General features: G+C 45.6%; 1 protein-coding gene across 2 annotated transcripts in view; it reads left to right on the top strand.

Moving 5' to 3' along the window:
• The window catches only part of ABCC5 (ATP binding cassette subfamily C member 5), an 85,855-nt gene that overhangs the window by 13,772 nt on the left and 54,985 nt on the right, over positions 1–17,098 (top strand). The window contains exons 3-4 of one of the 2 annotated variants that reach the window (XM_070946117.1): positions 11,630–11,787; positions 12,977–13,132. In XM_070946117.1, the coding sequence (XP_070802218.1) occupies positions 11,630–11,787; positions 12,977–13,132 (314 nt within the window). Of the gene's footprint in view, positions 1–11,626; positions 11,788–12,976; positions 13,133–17,098 lie in introns of both variants that reach the window. The other variant, XM_070946120.1, reaches the window with a different exon arrangement.

Here is a 17,098-nt window from a genome sequence, read left to right as displayed (position 1 = left end):
GCTGCACCCACTGATCAGGTGGTCGACTGTCTCATCTTTCTGATTGCAGAGGCGGCATTTGCTGTTGGTGGTATTATTATTATTATTATTATTATTATTATTATTATTATTATTATTATTCATATTTCTATGCCGCCCACTCTCTGAGGACTCTGGGCGGCTTACAACAATCGACAGTATACTAAATAGCATATTGGCCCCAACAATCTGGGTCCTCATTTTATCCACCTCGGAAGGATGGAAGGCTGAGTCAACCTATTAAAATCAAATTTCCTTTTCTAAAAACAATAAAGGTAGTCAGTCCTCTAGTTATGACTAGTCACTATGCGGCTGTTGGAAGTTCTGATGGCCCAACCTGGGGATGGTGTCAGGAGCCCAGACAGTTCAGATGAATTATATAGGCTATATAGGTTTATTGTGCACTAAAGCTCTCTATACGAATCTGAACTACTAACGGTCAAAAGCAAATTGGCGGTAGATAAGAGTCAAAGGAATTCAAGATGGTCTCGATTTAGATCTGTTGTGAGCATGAAGGGACTGGAGACTGATGACATCTTTGACCCCCTCCCTCGGGCTCAGCCTGGTAATCTACAAGGTGCAGGAAGTCCTCGACTTCATTTAGTGACCGTTCAAAGTTATAACGGTACTGAAAAAAGTGACTTACGACTGTCTTTCACACGACCATTGCAGCATCCCGCGTAGTCATGTGATCAAAATTCGGATACTTGGCAGTTGGTTCATATTTATGACGGTTGCAGTGTCCCAAGGTCATGCGATCCGTTTTTGCGACCTTCTGACAAGCAAAGTCAATGGGGAAGCCAGGTTCGCTTTATAAGTGTGTTACTAACTTAACAATTGCAGTGATTCACTTAACAACTGTGGCAAGAGAGGTCGTAAAATGGGAAACTCAAATGTTTCACTTGGCAACATTAATTTTGGGCTCGATTGTAGTCGTAAGTCGAGAACTACCCTTACTTATGAACCAGATTCGCAGTTCCATCGGTTCAAACACACACACAGCAACCATGCCGCAAATTCGGCATTTGCAATGTCGCACTGACTCTGTTTTATGACTTATTTTTCCCAAAACTGGCATTTCTGCTTTTAGCAATAGCACTTAACTTTACAGACCTCTCTAAGCGGTTTACAGAGTCAGCCTCTTGCCCCCAACAATTTAGGTTCTCATTTTACCGACCTCGGAAGGATGGAAGGCTGAGTCAACCTTGAGCTGGTGAGATTTGAACTGCCAAATTGCAGGCAGCCGGCAGTCCGCAGAAGTAACCTGCACTCCTGCACTCTAACCACTGCGCCACCGTGGCTCCTTTTCTGTGAAACCAGACCATAACAAGCCATGAGTTTGTTTGACGAGTGTTGCATTCATTTAATGACCACCTCAAAAAAATAAATAAATCATAAAACCAGTCACATGACCACTGACTTTACAACCGTGATGAATTATGTCTGTAATGGGCAGGCTCCATTACAGTCGTAAGTCGAGGACTACTGTTTATGTGCCTCAGAGGTACGTGACAAGCCCTGAGATGCTTCCCAAGACGTAACCAGCTACTCCTGAGCAGAGATGAGCAATCTCACTGAGGAGGAATTTGATGCTCCTCAGGCTTGGAAAGTCTGCAGACCAGATTGGAAAGATTTTTTCATTGCTGAATTACAAAGAGTGATTCATTGAGGGCTGGCATGGGATACCAATAGCTCTTAGACTTATATAGCGCTTCACAGTGCTTTACAATCTACTCTAAGTGGTTTACAGAGTCAGCCTCTTGCCCCCCACCCCTAATCTGGGTCCTCGTTTTACTGACCTCGGAAAGGATGGAAGGCTGATTTAAACCTTGAGCTGGTGAGATTCGAACTGCCGAACTGTTGTGACCCGTCAGTGGCCTGTGCAGCTAGTAGCTGATTCCGACAGCGAGGAGACTGGTGTGGTGCTGCGCCATCAGCCTGTGAAGCTGGCACTCGAGTCAGACAATGAGGAGGCTGGAGAAGATATGGTGCCAGAGGCGGGGATTCAGCCAGGGCCTTCAGAACCTCCAGAAGCTTCTATAAGTGAAGAGGAAGAAGAGGAGAAGCCTCTTCTCGATGCACGGGGGCGCAGAGCTGCCAAAAGGCAGGAGTGGCTCCTCAGGAGGAGGTCTCCTCGAGAGTAAGGCTTGGGGCTAATTGGCCACTCCCTTAGCCTATTTAAGGAGGAAGGCCGACTGAAGCAATTTGCAGGGAACAACTTTGTTCACTCTCCTTCGTGCCTCGATCTTAGTTCTCTGCAAATTGCTTCTGGGCTTTCTGCCAACTATAGTAAGATTACGATTATTTATTATTTGGATTTTTGTAGGCTGTTAAGAAAGTTAATTAACAGCCTTTGTTTGAAAAAGACTGATTGGATTTAGTAAACTCAGGTTTGTACAGACTTTGTGTGTGCTGCGTTCTTTGGGGTCTGTAGCTGGGACAGAACACGAACTGCTGACAATGGGCAGTCAGCAGAATTAGCCTGCAATACTGCATTCTAACCACTGCGCCTCTATATAGCTTGTTGGTTCACAAGTGCTTCTTCTCCTGTTTCCATTTCTACAAGGTGTTTCCATTTCTGTCTGCAGCGCTATTTTCAATTTTGTTTTATGGACAGTACAGGTGGTCCTCGGCTTATAACCGATATTGAGCCCAAACTTTCTGTTGGTAAGCGGGACAGTTGTTAAATGAATTTTGCCCTGCTTTGCGACCTTTCTGGCCTCCATTGTTAAGTGAGTCACGAAAGCTGTTTACGTTAGTAACACGATTGTGAAATGAATATGGCTTCCCTGTTGACTTTGCTCGTCAGACGGTCACGAAAGGTGAAGACATGACTCCCGGGATACGACAACCGTCATAAATATGAGTCTGGTACCAAGTGCCTTGAGTTTTGATCATGTGACCACGGGGTTGTTGCTGCAATGGTCGTGAGCGTAGAAAATGTTTTTCAGTGCCGTTATAACTTCGGTCACTGAATGAACTAGTGTAAATCGAGGGCTACCCGTGGCAAATTTGAGGGATGGCTGGGGAATTCTGGGAGTTGAAGTCCACATGTCTTAAAGTGGCCATGATTGAGAAACTCAACAGCAGGGGTCTTCAACCTTGGCCACTTTAAGCCTGGCGGACTTCAACTCCCAGAATTCCCTAGCTGGCTGGGGAATTCTGGGAGTTGAAGTCCGCCAGGCTTAAAGTGGCCAAGGTTGGAGACCCCTGCTGTACAATATCTTCAGCAGGCACATTTTTCTTAATATTGTTTCAGAAGATGAGTAGCCTTTGGCATAAAGTGCCTGCATGCGACCTTCAAATCATCTGGTACAGAGGATGAGAAACTTTGTCTGTTGCTGTCTCTCTGGGTCAAATGGCAGAACAACCTTGAAAAAGTTTTTTTTAAAAAAAAGACATCCTCTTCCTGTTAACAGAGCCTGATATTTTGCACTTGGAGATTTGAGATCCTTTTAATATGATTAACTGGAAGAGACAATGCGATGGTTGCAATGAAAGGAATTGCAATACAGGATTCTGTGTTGCAGATTGTATTGTTGACCTTTGACCTCTAGGCCTGGGGAATTTTAAAAAAATCCCAGAAGTTATTATTAAGCTTTTTTGGTGCGCCTGTTTCCAAGAAACTGTAAGGATGTCAGATTTTCCTTCTGACACTCTGAACAATAAAGAATGAATGGAAAATAGAAATGTTTCAGAGTTCTGACTAGTATAATATTTATTAGAAGGAAGTTTACAACACAAGCATTTCAGTATGTGGTCTAGTTACAAATCATATATATATATAATTTGAGGCAACACAGGTCTGGCCTTTTTTCTTTTTTCATGCTGTTTTGGTTCCCTTGTCTTTTGGCAAGACCGTTTTTAAAGGTAGTCCTTGACTTATGACCCCAATGGAGCCCAAAATTTATTTTATTTATTTATTTTATTTATTAGATTTCTATACCGCCCTACTCCCGAAGGACTCAGGGCGGTGCACAGCCAGACAATAAAAACACATACAATACAAAATTTAAAAAATAGAATAAAATCAAATTAAATAATTTTGGCCCCGACAAATTTAAAACCCCAAACTTTTAAAACCAATTTAAAATTGAATATATAAATACTAAAAGATATTTAAAATTTTAAAAATCTTTTATAAAAGAGGGGGAAAATTAGGCCAGGCCGGCCTGGTGAAATAGTAAGGTCTTTAAGGCGCGGCGGAAGGTGCGCAGATCCGGGATCCTCCGTATCTCTGGGGGGAGCTCGTTCCAGATAGTAGGTGCCCCCACAGAGAAGGCTCTCCCCCTGGGGGCCGCCAGTCGGCATTGTTTGGCTGACGGCACCCGGAGGAGCCCCTCTCTATGGGAGCGTACCGGCCGGTGGGAGGCTATTGGTGGTAGTAGGCGGTCCCGCAAGTACCCGGGTCCTAAGCCATGGAGCGCTTTAAAGGTGGTAACCAAAACCTTGAAGCGCACCCGGAAGACCACCGGGAGCCAGTGCAGCTCGCGCAGGAGAGGTGTTACATGGGAACGCCATGTCGCTCCCATTACCACCCGCGCGGCCGCACTCTGCGCCAGTTGGAGCCTCCGGGTGCTCCTCAAGGGGAGCCCCATGTAGAGAGCGTTGCAATAGTCCAGGCGGGAGGTGACAAGGGCATGAGTGACCGTGCGTAAAGAGTCCCGATCCAGAAAGGGACGCAACTGGCGAATCAGGCGAACCTGATGAAAAATCCTCCCGATCACGGCCGTCAAGTGCTCTTCTAAAGACAGCCGTGAATCCAGGAGGACGCCCAAGTTGCGAGCCCTCTCCGTGGGGGCCAATGATTCGCCCCCAATAGTCAGTGATGGCGTCAACTGACTATATCGGGACGTCGGAAACCACAGCCACTCAGTCTTGGATGGGTTGAGCCTGAGCCTGTTCCTCCCCATCCAGATCCGTACGGCCTCCAGGCACCGGGACATCACTTCAAGGGCATCGTTGGGGTGATCCGGGGTGGAGATGTACAGCTGGGTGTCGTCAGCGTACTGATGGTACTCCACCCCGAAACCACGGATGATCTCGCCCAGCGGCTTCACATAAATGTTGAACAGGAGAGGCGAGAGGACCGACCCTTGCGGCACCCCACATATGAGGGGCCTCGGGGTCGACCTCTGTCCCCCTGTCAACACAGACTGCGACCGGTCAGAGAGAAAGGAGGAGAACCACCGCAACACAGTGCCTCCCACCCCCAACTCTTCCAACCGGTGCAGCATGATACCATGGTCGATGGTATCAAAAGCCGCTGAGAGATCTAACAGGACCAGGACAGAGGAGCACCCCCTGTCCCGAGCCCTCCAGAGATCATCAACCAACGCGACCAATGCCGTTTCCGTGCTGTACCCGGGCCTGAAGCCCGACTGGAACGGATCCAGATACGTCGTTTCATCCAGGTGCTGGGGGAGCTGTTGCGCGACCACACTCTCAACAACCTTCGCAACAAAGCGAAGATTGGAGACCGGACGATAATTTACCAACATTGCCGGGTCCAGGGAAGGCTTCTTGAGGAGAGGCCTCACCACCGCCTCTTTCAAGGCGGCGGGAAAGTCACCCTCACTCAGCGAAGCGTTTATAATCCCCTGGAGCCAGCCTCGTGTCACTTCCCGGGAAGCCAGTACTAACCAGGAAGGACACGGGTCCAATAAACAAGTGGTCGCGTTCAGTCTACCCAGAATCCTGTCCACGTCCTCAGGGGTCACAGGATCAAACTCATCCCAGATAACATTCTCAAGACCTGCCCCTGTCTCTCCCCCTGAGACTACCCAGTCGGAGTCCAAATCTTCCCGAATCTGAGTGATTTTGTCATACAGATACTGAACAAAATCCTTGGCTCTACCCTCCAAGGGGTCCTCCCACGCTTCCTGGTGGAGCAGGGAGCGGGTCACCCTAAAGAGGGCGGCCGGGCGATTATCTGATGACGCAATAAGAGCAGCAAAATAACTACATTTCGCTGCTTTTATCGCCACTAAGTAATTCCTAATGTGGGATCTTACTAGTGTCCGGTCAGATTCAAGAAGACTGGCCCTCCAACTACTCTCTAGGTGTCTTTTCCGGCGCTTCAACTCCCTCAGCTCCTCGGTAAACCAAGGAGCCAATTGAGATCGGCGCCGGGTCAGAGGCCGCAAAGGCACGACCCGATCCAGAGCACCAGCAGCCGCCCTATCCCAGGCGGCCACCAGGTCTCCAGTCGAGGCGTGTGCCAGAACCTCAGGAAATGGCCCAAGCTCCGTCTGGAATCTGTCAGGTTCCATCAGGCGCCTGGGGCGGAACCATCTGACCGGCTCCGCCTCCCTGCGGCGGGGTGCAGCGGTTCGAAAGTCGAGACGAAGGAGAGAGTGATCTGACCATGACAAGGGTTCAGTAACTATATCCCCTATATCAAGATCCCTCAACCACTGTCCAGAGACAAAAGCCAGATCCAGCGTGTTTCCCCCTGTGTGGGTAGGGCCATGAATTAACTGGGTCAGGTCCATAGCTGTCATGGAAGCCATGAACTCCCGAGCCATCTCTGACGTCTCACCCACGGACGGCAGGTTGAAATCCCCCATGACCATAAGCTTAGGGGTATCAACCGCCACCGCGGCGATGATGTTGAGTAGCTCGGGCAGGGCTGTTGCCACGTGGCAGGGAGCCAGGTATGTGATCAGCAAACCCATCTGAACCCCATGACCCCATTTCACAAAAAGGGATTCACAGCCGGCCGTCTGAGGAACAGTGGCCTCCCTCGGTCTCAGACCTTCTTTAATGATAACCGCTACCCCCCCCGCCCCTCCCCTGTGACCTCGGCTGATGGAATGCTTGGAAACCTGGCGGGCACATTTCAACGAGGGGAACCCCCCCCTCCTGGCCCAACCAGGTCTCCGTAATACCTGCCAGGTCCGCACCCCCCTCCTGAACAAGATCACAGATGAGGGGGGCTTTATTTACTACGGACCTGGCATTGCACAGCATCAGCCGAAGGCCTGGGTCCTGAGGGTCTATGCAACCTGAGGAGCGAGTAGAGCCTTGGGGGCCGGAGCACGCCACCGCTCGTAGACAGCGAGTGCGCACTCCCCTAACACGATATGGCCCCCTGCTCCCGCCATATCTAGCCCTCCCACCTATAGTACTGATGTTCAAAAAACTATCCGGACAAGCTCTAACCCCCCCCTCAATTTCCATTGTTAAAACATTGCTAAGTGATTTTAAGAGCCGAGGTGGCGCAGTGGTTAGAGCGCGGTACTGCAGCTACTTCTGCTGACTGCTAGTTCAGCAGATCAGCGGATCAAATCTCACCGGCTCAAGGTTGACTCAGCCTTCCATCCTTCCGAGGTGGGTAGAATGAGGACCCAGATTGTTGGGGGGCAATATGCTATTTAGTATACTGTCTTTGGTGTAAGCCGCCCAGAGTCCTCGGAGAGTGGGCGGCATAGAAATATGGATAATAAAATAAATAAATAAATACATTTTTGCTTGTTAATAGGATTATAACCCAATGATAGGTTACCGTATTTTTTGAACTATAAGATGCACCAAGATTTTGAAGAGGTAAGTAAGAAAAAAAATTTTTTTGCTCTCCCCGGCCCCTAGGAGCACTCTGCAGGCCTCCCAAACCCTCTGTGCGCCCCGTTTTTTTCAAAAACGGTCCTGTTTTTCACAAAAATGGGATGGGCAGGGTGGGGCTTCGGGAGGCCAAAAATGGCTGTATTCGGTGTATAAGGTGCACCAACTTTCCCACCCTCTTTTAGGGGGGGAAAAAGTGCGTCTTATACTCTGAAAAATAAGTTAATTCAAAGTTCTGCTTCAATTTTGGGAAGTTCCCATCGACTTAATTGGTGGAGACACATCTTAATTTAATCTGTTGCAGAGATTTATGAACAGCAGTAATTTGTTTTCCCTTCCTATTTCAATCCATGTTTGTCAGTCGAGGTCACTTGTCAAGATTAAGTACCGTGTTTTCCCGAAAATAAGACCCTGTCTTATATTTTTTTGAACCCCGAAATTAGTGCTTGGCCTTATTTTCAGGGAGGTCTTATTATTTTGTGGCGAGTAGAACAAGACGGGGCTCCTCTTGCCATCTTACCTGATTTCCAGCTCTGTCTCCCTAACCCTAACCAGAGGAAATGGCGGGGACTGGCTGCGCCTGCGTTTAAATATTTTTTTGGGGGGGGCTTATTTTCGGGGGGGGCTTATTTTAGCGCATGTGCTCAAAAGCCCGATTGGGCTTATTATCAGGGGATGTCTTATTTTCGGGGAAACAGGGTATACAAAACCAAACCAACAAACCAAAAAGAACTGAAGGCTTTCTGAATGCAAGGCTCTAAAATAAATATCTTGGTAGGTGGTAATCCTTAGTTGGCCTTAATTGATCTCCTAAAACTAAACAAAGCTAGCTAGCCCTGAAATAGGAAATCTCCCGGGATATATCAGTGCTGTGGGCTAGAGTGGGAAGTCAGAAAACTCTGATGAGCTCAGTGGAAAACTTCCTTCTTGCTTCCAAGAAATCAGGAATATCCTTCAACTTTTCTGTGACATCTCTCTTCCTCCCTTCCCCCCCATTTTTTTTTTTTTTTTGACATCCTCTTTGAGGAATATATTTTTCCAAGGAATTAGAAAAGTGCAAGAAATTATCACCTCATCGTTCAGCCGTCATGAACGCTAGTGCTGTTTAGCATAACTTATAAATAACCATAGAAACCTGGAAAAGGAGCCTGAAAGCATTTTTCCCAGCTAGCAGGTTTTATTAAAATGCATCAGCTTTTGTGCAGCTCAAAGAAACTCATGGCTGATAATAAAACACACCAATAAAAGGAGAATATTTGTAGCTCGCGATTGAACGGTGGGGTCTTCTCTGAGCTTGGTTGTTTTCTTGCAGAGGTTTCATTACCCAAATTAGGTAACATCATCAGTGCTGGTAGTAAGGAGCCTTGATAGTACAGGGGTTTAGTGAACCCTGTTATTAACACAGCTGCCTGCAATTTCTGCTGGTTCGAATCTCTCCAAGGCTCAAGGTTGACTCAGCCTTCCATCCTTTCTAAGGTAGGTGAAATGAGGACCCAGTTTGTGGGGGCAATAAGCTGACTTTGTATAAAATATACAAAAGAATGAAGGCTATCGCTTAACGCATTGTAAGCCGCCCTGAGTCTCCGGAGAAGGGCAGCATATAAATCAAATTAAAAAAAAAAAAGGAGTGGGGTTTGTTAATAAAATGGGGAAGCTAGTCAGAAAAGATGCTACCAGACTCCTTATTTTTTTGCTACTCCAAGCATACTGTATAATTAAGATTTATAGATTCCACTTATCCAGAAAATGATTCAAATACAAAAAGGGCCCTGTTGTATTTAAGAAACAAAGCTAACTCTGTTTTTTTTTCTTTGCATTATCAATCCGGAGTAGATATATTCTCTCCAAATTACTCAGAGCAGATCGATCTCATGCAAACTAGGAATACTTTTTTTAGATATACTTGTGGGGTGGAGTAAGTGGCATTAATATGCAAATTTAACTTAACAACTGTCTCATCTGTCTAATCCAGGGTTTGAATCAGAGGTCATTACAGGTAGTCCTTGATTTACAACCACAATTGGGACTGGAATCTCAATCACTGAGTGAAGCAGTCCTTAAGCGAGAGGCCCACGTGACTGCTTCAGTCAATGACTGCAATCCCAGAACTCCTGATTGTGGTTGTTAAGAGATCGTCCAAATCGTTTAGTGGATGGATCGAAAAAGCTGCCTGCCAAAGGATTTCAGTTCCCCATGGAGCTGAAGTCATCTGGACAGGCAGCTCTTCGAGAATGAAATGGCTGCCTGCTCAAAGGTTTCAGCTCTGGGTGGAAATGAAATCCTCCTGGGATGTAGCCTTTTTGTTCTGAAATGTTCCGCTAGCCCGCTGAAAGATTTCTACTCCACTTTGCTCATGGAGGAGAAAGCCTTTGGGAGCCTGCAGGAATGGAGCTGAAATCTTTGGGATTTCAGCTCTCTTCTGGCAGCTTGCCAAAGAGTATCCCCTCTCCTTTTTATTTCCTGATTTCCCTTCGGAGGGGAAATCCTTCAGGGGCTGCAGAAACGGAGCTGGAATCCTGAACAATCCTTCAGTCTGCGAAGGATTCTGCTGTTCTCCATTTCCTCCACTTGCAACTTTTCCTGCTGGCTTCCCCATTGATTTTCTGGGGAAGCCAGCAGAGAAGTTTGCAAATGGTAATCCTGCGATTGTGATGTGCTTGGCAAACGAGTCGTAAATGCGAAATAGAGAGAAAGTACCTGCAGCCAACACTTCGTATTCTGAAAGCAAGTGAGGAGTCCCATCCTATCATATTTTTGCCACAGGTTGATTGGAGGTACCTCTAAAGGAACTTGCAGGTAATTTTAAATTTAGCTGTTTGTTTCCCAGGATCCTTTGAGATGGAGCCAGCCTGGAAATGTTGCTAATCAATCAGTTTGGAAGTACTAGTGTTTGGATCTGAATTCCTTGTGCTTTTTAGGATTCTGTTGTGGCCCGCCAGCTGCCAGCGGAGCTGTTGGCAGACTCGGACGATGAGGAGGTTGGGGAGGAACTTGGGCCAGTCCTGGAGTCTGGGGAGGGCTCTGATGGATGCTCTGTGTCCAACATTTCCCAGCTGCCTTCGGAGACGGACATAAGTGGGGAGGAAGAATAGCTGGGGCCTGTTGCAGATGCACGCATGTGTAGAACTGTTAGGAGAGGAGAACAACCGACGACACTGAATGCCCCTCCCTGGCTGGGGAATAAATAGAAGGAAAAGGGAGGGGTGGTTGCAGGAGACAACCATTTGGATTTCTTTTGTAGTTCATGCCTCAGAGACTGCTTGCCAGAACTTAATTTACAGCCTTGCAGCTGGGCCTGGCAATTATCTCAAGGAACTGATAAGGCTGCTTACTGCAGTTAACCCTTTGAAGGATTATTGCCTGGACTTTTCGGTGTGTGAATGTCATTAATTCACAGGAGCTACCGTATTTTTCGGAGTATAAGACGCATCTTTTTCCCCTCTAAAAGGGGGTGAAAATTTAGGTGCGTCTTATACACCGCATGTAGCCCTGCCCACCCACTGGCCCCCACCCTTTGGCCTCTGCCTCACAGCAGTTACCTCCTTGCAAGCAAACAGCAAGAAAAAACAGCTCCTTTCAGGTTCAGCACAGCCTAATTAGCACAAGTTGATTGGATCGGCCTCCCGACTCTAAGCTGATTAGCTCTCAGCTGTTTTGCACGGGGCTCTGCTGCTTGCTGCAAGGAGGTAAATTACTGGAGCAGATTTTTTTTCCTTGTGCTAATCAAGCTATGCAGAAAACGAAACTGAAAGTAAAGCAGGCTGTTTGCTGTAAGGAGGCAAAATTGCTCAGAGGCAGAGGGAGATTTCTTTTTCTTCTTTTCCTCACCAAAAAAGGTAGGTGCGTCTTATACTCCGGTGCGTCTTATACTCCGAAAAATACAGTAAATAAAGAGGGTTTTTTTGGGGGTGGGGGTGGGCAAGGAGTCTGTTTATTGTTTCTGCTAAGGCTGAATCAGAACAGTTTCAAATAAAATCTTGGGGACATAGCCAGCTTTTTCAGTAATAATACCTGAGGTTTAACTCTGCACTTTCTCTCTCTCAAGCAGGTGGATTGCCAAGATGCCTTGGAAACAGCCGCCCGGGTGGAAGGTCTTCCTTTGGAGAGCTCCGCAGATTCTCACCTACGAGTGCTGGATGAAGAGCATCCCAAAGGGAAATATCACTATGGCCTCAATCTGATGAAACCCATCCGGACTACTTCCAAGTATGGCTTTCTTTAAGTGAGCTGTAAGAGGCAGCTGGTTTTTAACCAAGAATGCCTAGCTGAATGGAGGTCTGTGGGAAAACAACAGAAATTTTATTTCAAAATACAGGCAGTCCTCAAATTACAACAATTGATTTTAGCGACCGTTCAAACTTAAAACGGCACTGAAACAATTGTCTCGCTTAGCAAAAGAAACGTCTGATCTGTCCCCGTCCACACACACACACAAACACAGCCAGCCGAGGGTTAAGGAAGCACTTGGCACACACCCAGGTCTTTATCTTCAACTTGGCAGCGATATACACACCGTCTGCCAAGTGCTTTTATTGCCACAGAAACAGAAAGATAATATACTCAGCGTACAAGAGTCCAACAGAAACAATATTCCTCTCGGCAGCTTCGGTCGAGGCTCTAGTGACTATCCAGGGTTTGTTTTTGTTCGTCACAGGGATCACTGGCCACCACCCTCTATTATATAGTCTCTGGGGTGTGGTCCAGTGACTCAGTTCTAATCCCTAGCACGCCTCCTGAGCTGCTGTAATCGTTTATCGCGCCTTTGTTGGCGTGCGTCCAGGAATGACGTCTCTCCTTCACTCTCATCCGAGACACCTGTCTCCCGGCTAATCTCCTCTCCCTCGGCCGGCTCCTGAGACAGTGCCAGAGAGGAGGGGCCTGGAGAGGGAGGCCTGGCTGACTCCTCTTCCTCATGCTCGGAGCTTTCTTCCTCTGATGGGATAGGCTCAGAGGGCGGGGCCACAACAACGTCAGGCAAAAAAAAATGTGGTCGTAAGTCAAGGACTTTGCTTGTCGGAAGGTCGCGAAAGGTGATCACATGACCCCAGGACATTGCAACCATCATAAATGTGAGCCAATTGTCAAGCAATCCAAATGTAAATCCCGTGACCATGGGGATGTTACCACAATCATAAGTGTGGAAAATGGTCATAAGTCACTTTTTTTCAATGCTGTTGTAACTTCGAATTGTCACTCAGTGAACTGTTGTAAATGGAGGACTGCCTGCCCACCAGTGTTTCTCAACCTTGACGGGGGGAATTCTGGGAGTTGAAGGCCACACATCTTAAAAGTCGCCATGGTTGAGAAACATTGATATAGTTTTATCTCGGACATCTGCTATAACAAAATGCATATTTCTGCCTTTAATGTTTTCTCTTTCTTCCTATTCTTTTAGGCACCGGCACCCAATTGACAATGCTGGTTTATTTTCCTATATGACATTTTCTTGGCTTTCTCCTTTGGCAAGACTAGCCTACAAGAAAGGAGAACTGCTGATTCAAGACGTGTGGCCTTTGTCGACTCACGAGTCTTCGGAGGTGAACTGTAGAAGGTAATGGAATGCTTGCAATGCTACCAATTAACCTCTTCCCCCAAGGACCACTTTATACCAGCTCAGAGACTTGTATACGGGAACTCCCATAATTAAATTCCATTTTCCCCTTCATAAATCTGGGCAGTTGGCATGCAGGTTTCCTTTTTTCCAGGGTGTCAAGATCTTTTTTACTTGTCTGCACACCTGCATTCAAAAGGTGTATCAGAGTTTCTTGCAAAAATCAAATCCAGGAGCACACACAGATAACTGATTCAACTGGATTCATTTATTCATTTATTTATTTATTATTGAATTTCTATACCGCCCTTCTCCCTGAGGACTCAGGGCGGTGTACAGCCAAAATCAAAAAACATGCAGGACAAATATTAAAAAACAATTAAAGGATATATAAATTTGGCCCAATTAAAACTCATTTATATACATAATAACAGATGAAGTATTTACAGTACCAATAGTTGATTCTTCAATGTGGTAAAAAGTGGTAAAAGTGGTAATGTGGTAAAAGTTACAGGCAGAACACAAGGCAGGAGAGAACAGTTAGTTTCATTTCAGCAGAGCAGACAGCATGCACAGACTTAGTTTCAGTTTCAGTTTCAATTCTCTGCACAGACTCAGAGCTGAGCCACGCCCAGACTCCAAACTGTTTCAGCTCCCATTGGCTGATCTGTTGCCATGCCTATTCATTGGCTGACCTTGTTACCATGTCTTCCCAGTCATGAATATTCTGACAAGGTGCACCTTCTCCCTGATCTCACTGAGCCTGACCAGCGTCTCCTGTTGCTTTCTTAATCCATGTTGTCGTTTTCTTAGGTTTAACATCCGCGACATATATGTTCCTTAGTAAGGATTTGATCAACGCTAACTGTATCTGCCTCTTCCTTCCACTCCAGGCACTCCTTCCAAAAATACTGGTAGTCCTCTACTTACAATAGTTTGTTTAGTGACTGTTCAAAGTTATAACGGCACTGAAAAAAGTGACTTATGGCTGTTTTTCACACTTATGATGGTCACAGCATTTCCATGATCACATGATCCAAATTCAGATACTTGGCAACTGGCTCATATTTACGATGGTTGCAGTCGTCCGGGGTCATGTGATCTCCTTTTGCGACCTTGTGACAAGCAAAGTCAATGGGGAAGCCAGATTCACTTAAGAACCCTGTTACTAACTTAACAGCTGCAGTGATTCACTTAACGACGGTGGCGAAAAAGATCTAAAATAGAGCAAAGCTCACTTAACAAATGTCGACCTTGAACTGCCGACCTTTCAATTGACAAGCTCAGCATCTTAGCCACTGAGCCACTGCATCCCTACTTCTTTGTAAATAGTCATTCCTAAATTAACCAACATCCTGTCGCAAATGCTCCTTTCATGCTGTTTAGCCAAAAAAAAAATTTCCCCTTCCCAGAACATGTTTTTTTTAAAATAACTGATTTAAACCCTTACTGCTTTATAACAATGAATATGTATATTTACACCTAGAACTGGTTCTTCTCTTACAATGAGGCTTGTGTTTCTCTGTTGCAATCTACCTCCCTTCCCTTCTTCGCTCTCCCTTCTCCATACACCCTTACAGGTAGTCCTCGATTTACAACCATTCAAATAATGACCGAAGTCACAATGGCATTGAAAAAAGCGACAAGACCGTTTTTTCACCCTTATGACTGTTGCAGCATCCCCATGGTCATGTGATCAAAATTCAGATGCTTGGCAACTGATTCATATTTATGACGGTTGCAGTGTCCTGGGGCCATGTGATCCCCTTTTGCAACCATCTGACAAGCAAAGTCCATGGGGAAGCCAGATTCACTTAACAACCGTGTCACTAACTTAACGATTGCAGGGATTCCCTTAACAACTGTGGCAAGGAAGGTTGTCAAACGGGGCAAAATTCGCTTAACCCCTGTCTTGCTTAGCAACAGACATTTGGGGCTCAGTTGTGGTTATAAGTCGAGGACTACCGATATATCTTCCTTGTCAGGGAAATTGCGCAGCAGGTGCCCAAATGGAAGTCAGAGACGCTGACACGAACTTGTAGTTGTATATAAATAAATATATTTTACATCAAACAAATATTCAGGCAAACAGGACAATGGGTTTGTTGCTGCTGCTGCAAGAAAAGGCCATAAAATGAGGTCAGTCACATGAGTGACCTGCTTTACAACCTTCAAGGCCATAACTGCCAGGCTCAATGATGGTTGTAAGGATTACCTGTTGTTGTGTAATTGAAAGTAAAGTTGGAAATTAACATGCCACAATAGTCTCTTAAAGAACTAGTCTTCCTAGATTAAACTCTGCAGTCCTTGGTTTGTTTATTCCTTTGGCACGTTCGCATCCCTAATCCGATTAATAGTTAAGCTTTAAAGACAGGTTTGGAATTTCAAGCCTTAGGGTTGAAATAGAGATGGCAGCACCATTTGCACCTGTTCCAAACCAGCTCTTGTTTGATTTTTTTTTCTTCCCCCCATTTTTCCTGCATTTAAAGCTTATTTTCCAGTCATCCCATGATCTCTCTTGAGCAGAAAGGCACGGGATGAACTCTCAATCCCCTGCCTTAACATCAAGAAATTAGAATACTGCTAGGTAGTAAAAATAAGGTTGAAGCAAGGGTGAAATGCTCCTGGTTTGGAAAGGATCACCTGATCCGGTAGCAATGGTGGTGGGTGGTTGGGAGAACCGGTAGCAAACATCCCTGCCCCCCCCCCATGCCCAGCTGAGTTGCGCAATCATCAGAGGCTTTTTTTTAATTTTTAAAAGCATTTTTTCTACAACCCCTTCGGCTGAAAAAATGCTTTTAAAAGTAAAAAAAAAAGCCTCTGATGATCGCGAGGCTCAGCTGGGATCGTCAGAGGCTTTTAAAAGCCTTTTTTTTACAACCTCTTCAGTGGAAGAGATTGTAGAAAAATGCTTTTAAAAGGCTCTGACGATCCCAGCTGAGTTGCCTGATCGTCAGAGGCTTTTAAAAGCATTTTTTTAACAACCTCTTCGGCTGAAGAGGTTGTAGAAAAAATGGTTTTAAAAGTAAAAAAAAAAAAAAGTTGGCTACGCCCACCCAGTCACATTACCAAGCCACGGCCAAAGAACCGGTAGTAACAAATTTTACATTTCACCCCTGGGTTGAAGGAATGAGGCATTTATATCCCATTTTTTCAATTCTGTTTCTGGGTTCTGCTAAAGACCACAGGATAACATCCAGCATAGATCATTTTTATTTTCATAACTAAAGCAAGGGGGGGCAAACAGAAGGAATTGGGCTATTTTTTATTTTTTTTTACTGTGTCCCAATCCCACTGCTCCAGCTATTAAATTTAACCATTTGTGTTATGTTAAGATATTTGTCAAGGGGTTTCTTGCACAACAGTGGATGTATACAGGTAGTCTATGACTAGACTTGGTCCAGGTTAATTGTCAGGGAAATTATGCAGCAGGTGTCCAAATGATGTCAGTGATGCTGACACGAACTTGTGGTTTTATATCAATAAATATATTCAGCATCTCTATTTGCAGCAGACAAGATAGTCAGGCAAATAGGAGCATCATGAGGTAAATTGCAAACAGCATACAGAGCACACACAAGAAAAAAGGCAGGAAAAAAGAGAAACTCCCCTCCACACCCACAGCAACCAATCACAGCGCAGATTGCCTCACGCGGGAGCCAATAGTATTAAGTACTATTAATAATAGTACATATATTAATATTATTAAAACACCTTATTCTTAGAAAAAGGTAATCCTCTTTTTAAAAAAATAATATTTGATTTTTTAAAAATACTGTTTTTTTTTGGACTATAAGACACACCGGTGTATAAAACGCACCAACATTTCCACCCTCTTTTAGTGGGGGGAAAAGTGTGTCTTATACTCAGAAAATTACAGCAAGGAAAATGCATATTTCCTGGCCTCTAGGTAGGTAGGTAGATTGCTTGGATGTACTGTATGTGCCACCAAGGAGCCTTGGTGGC

Source organism: Pituophis catenifer, unplaced genomic scaffold (assembly GCF_029215685.1).
Source record: "Pituophis catenifer annectens isolate HBS135680 unplaced genomic scaffold, rPitCat1.0.hap2 SCAF_6, whole genome shotgun sequence".
Lineage (NCBI taxonomy): Eukaryota > Metazoa > Chordata > Lepidosauria > Squamata > Colubridae > Pituophis > Pituophis catenifer.
The sequence above is the reverse complement of the archived record's forward strand: the minus strand, read 5'-3'. Positions and strand labels throughout refer to the sequence as shown.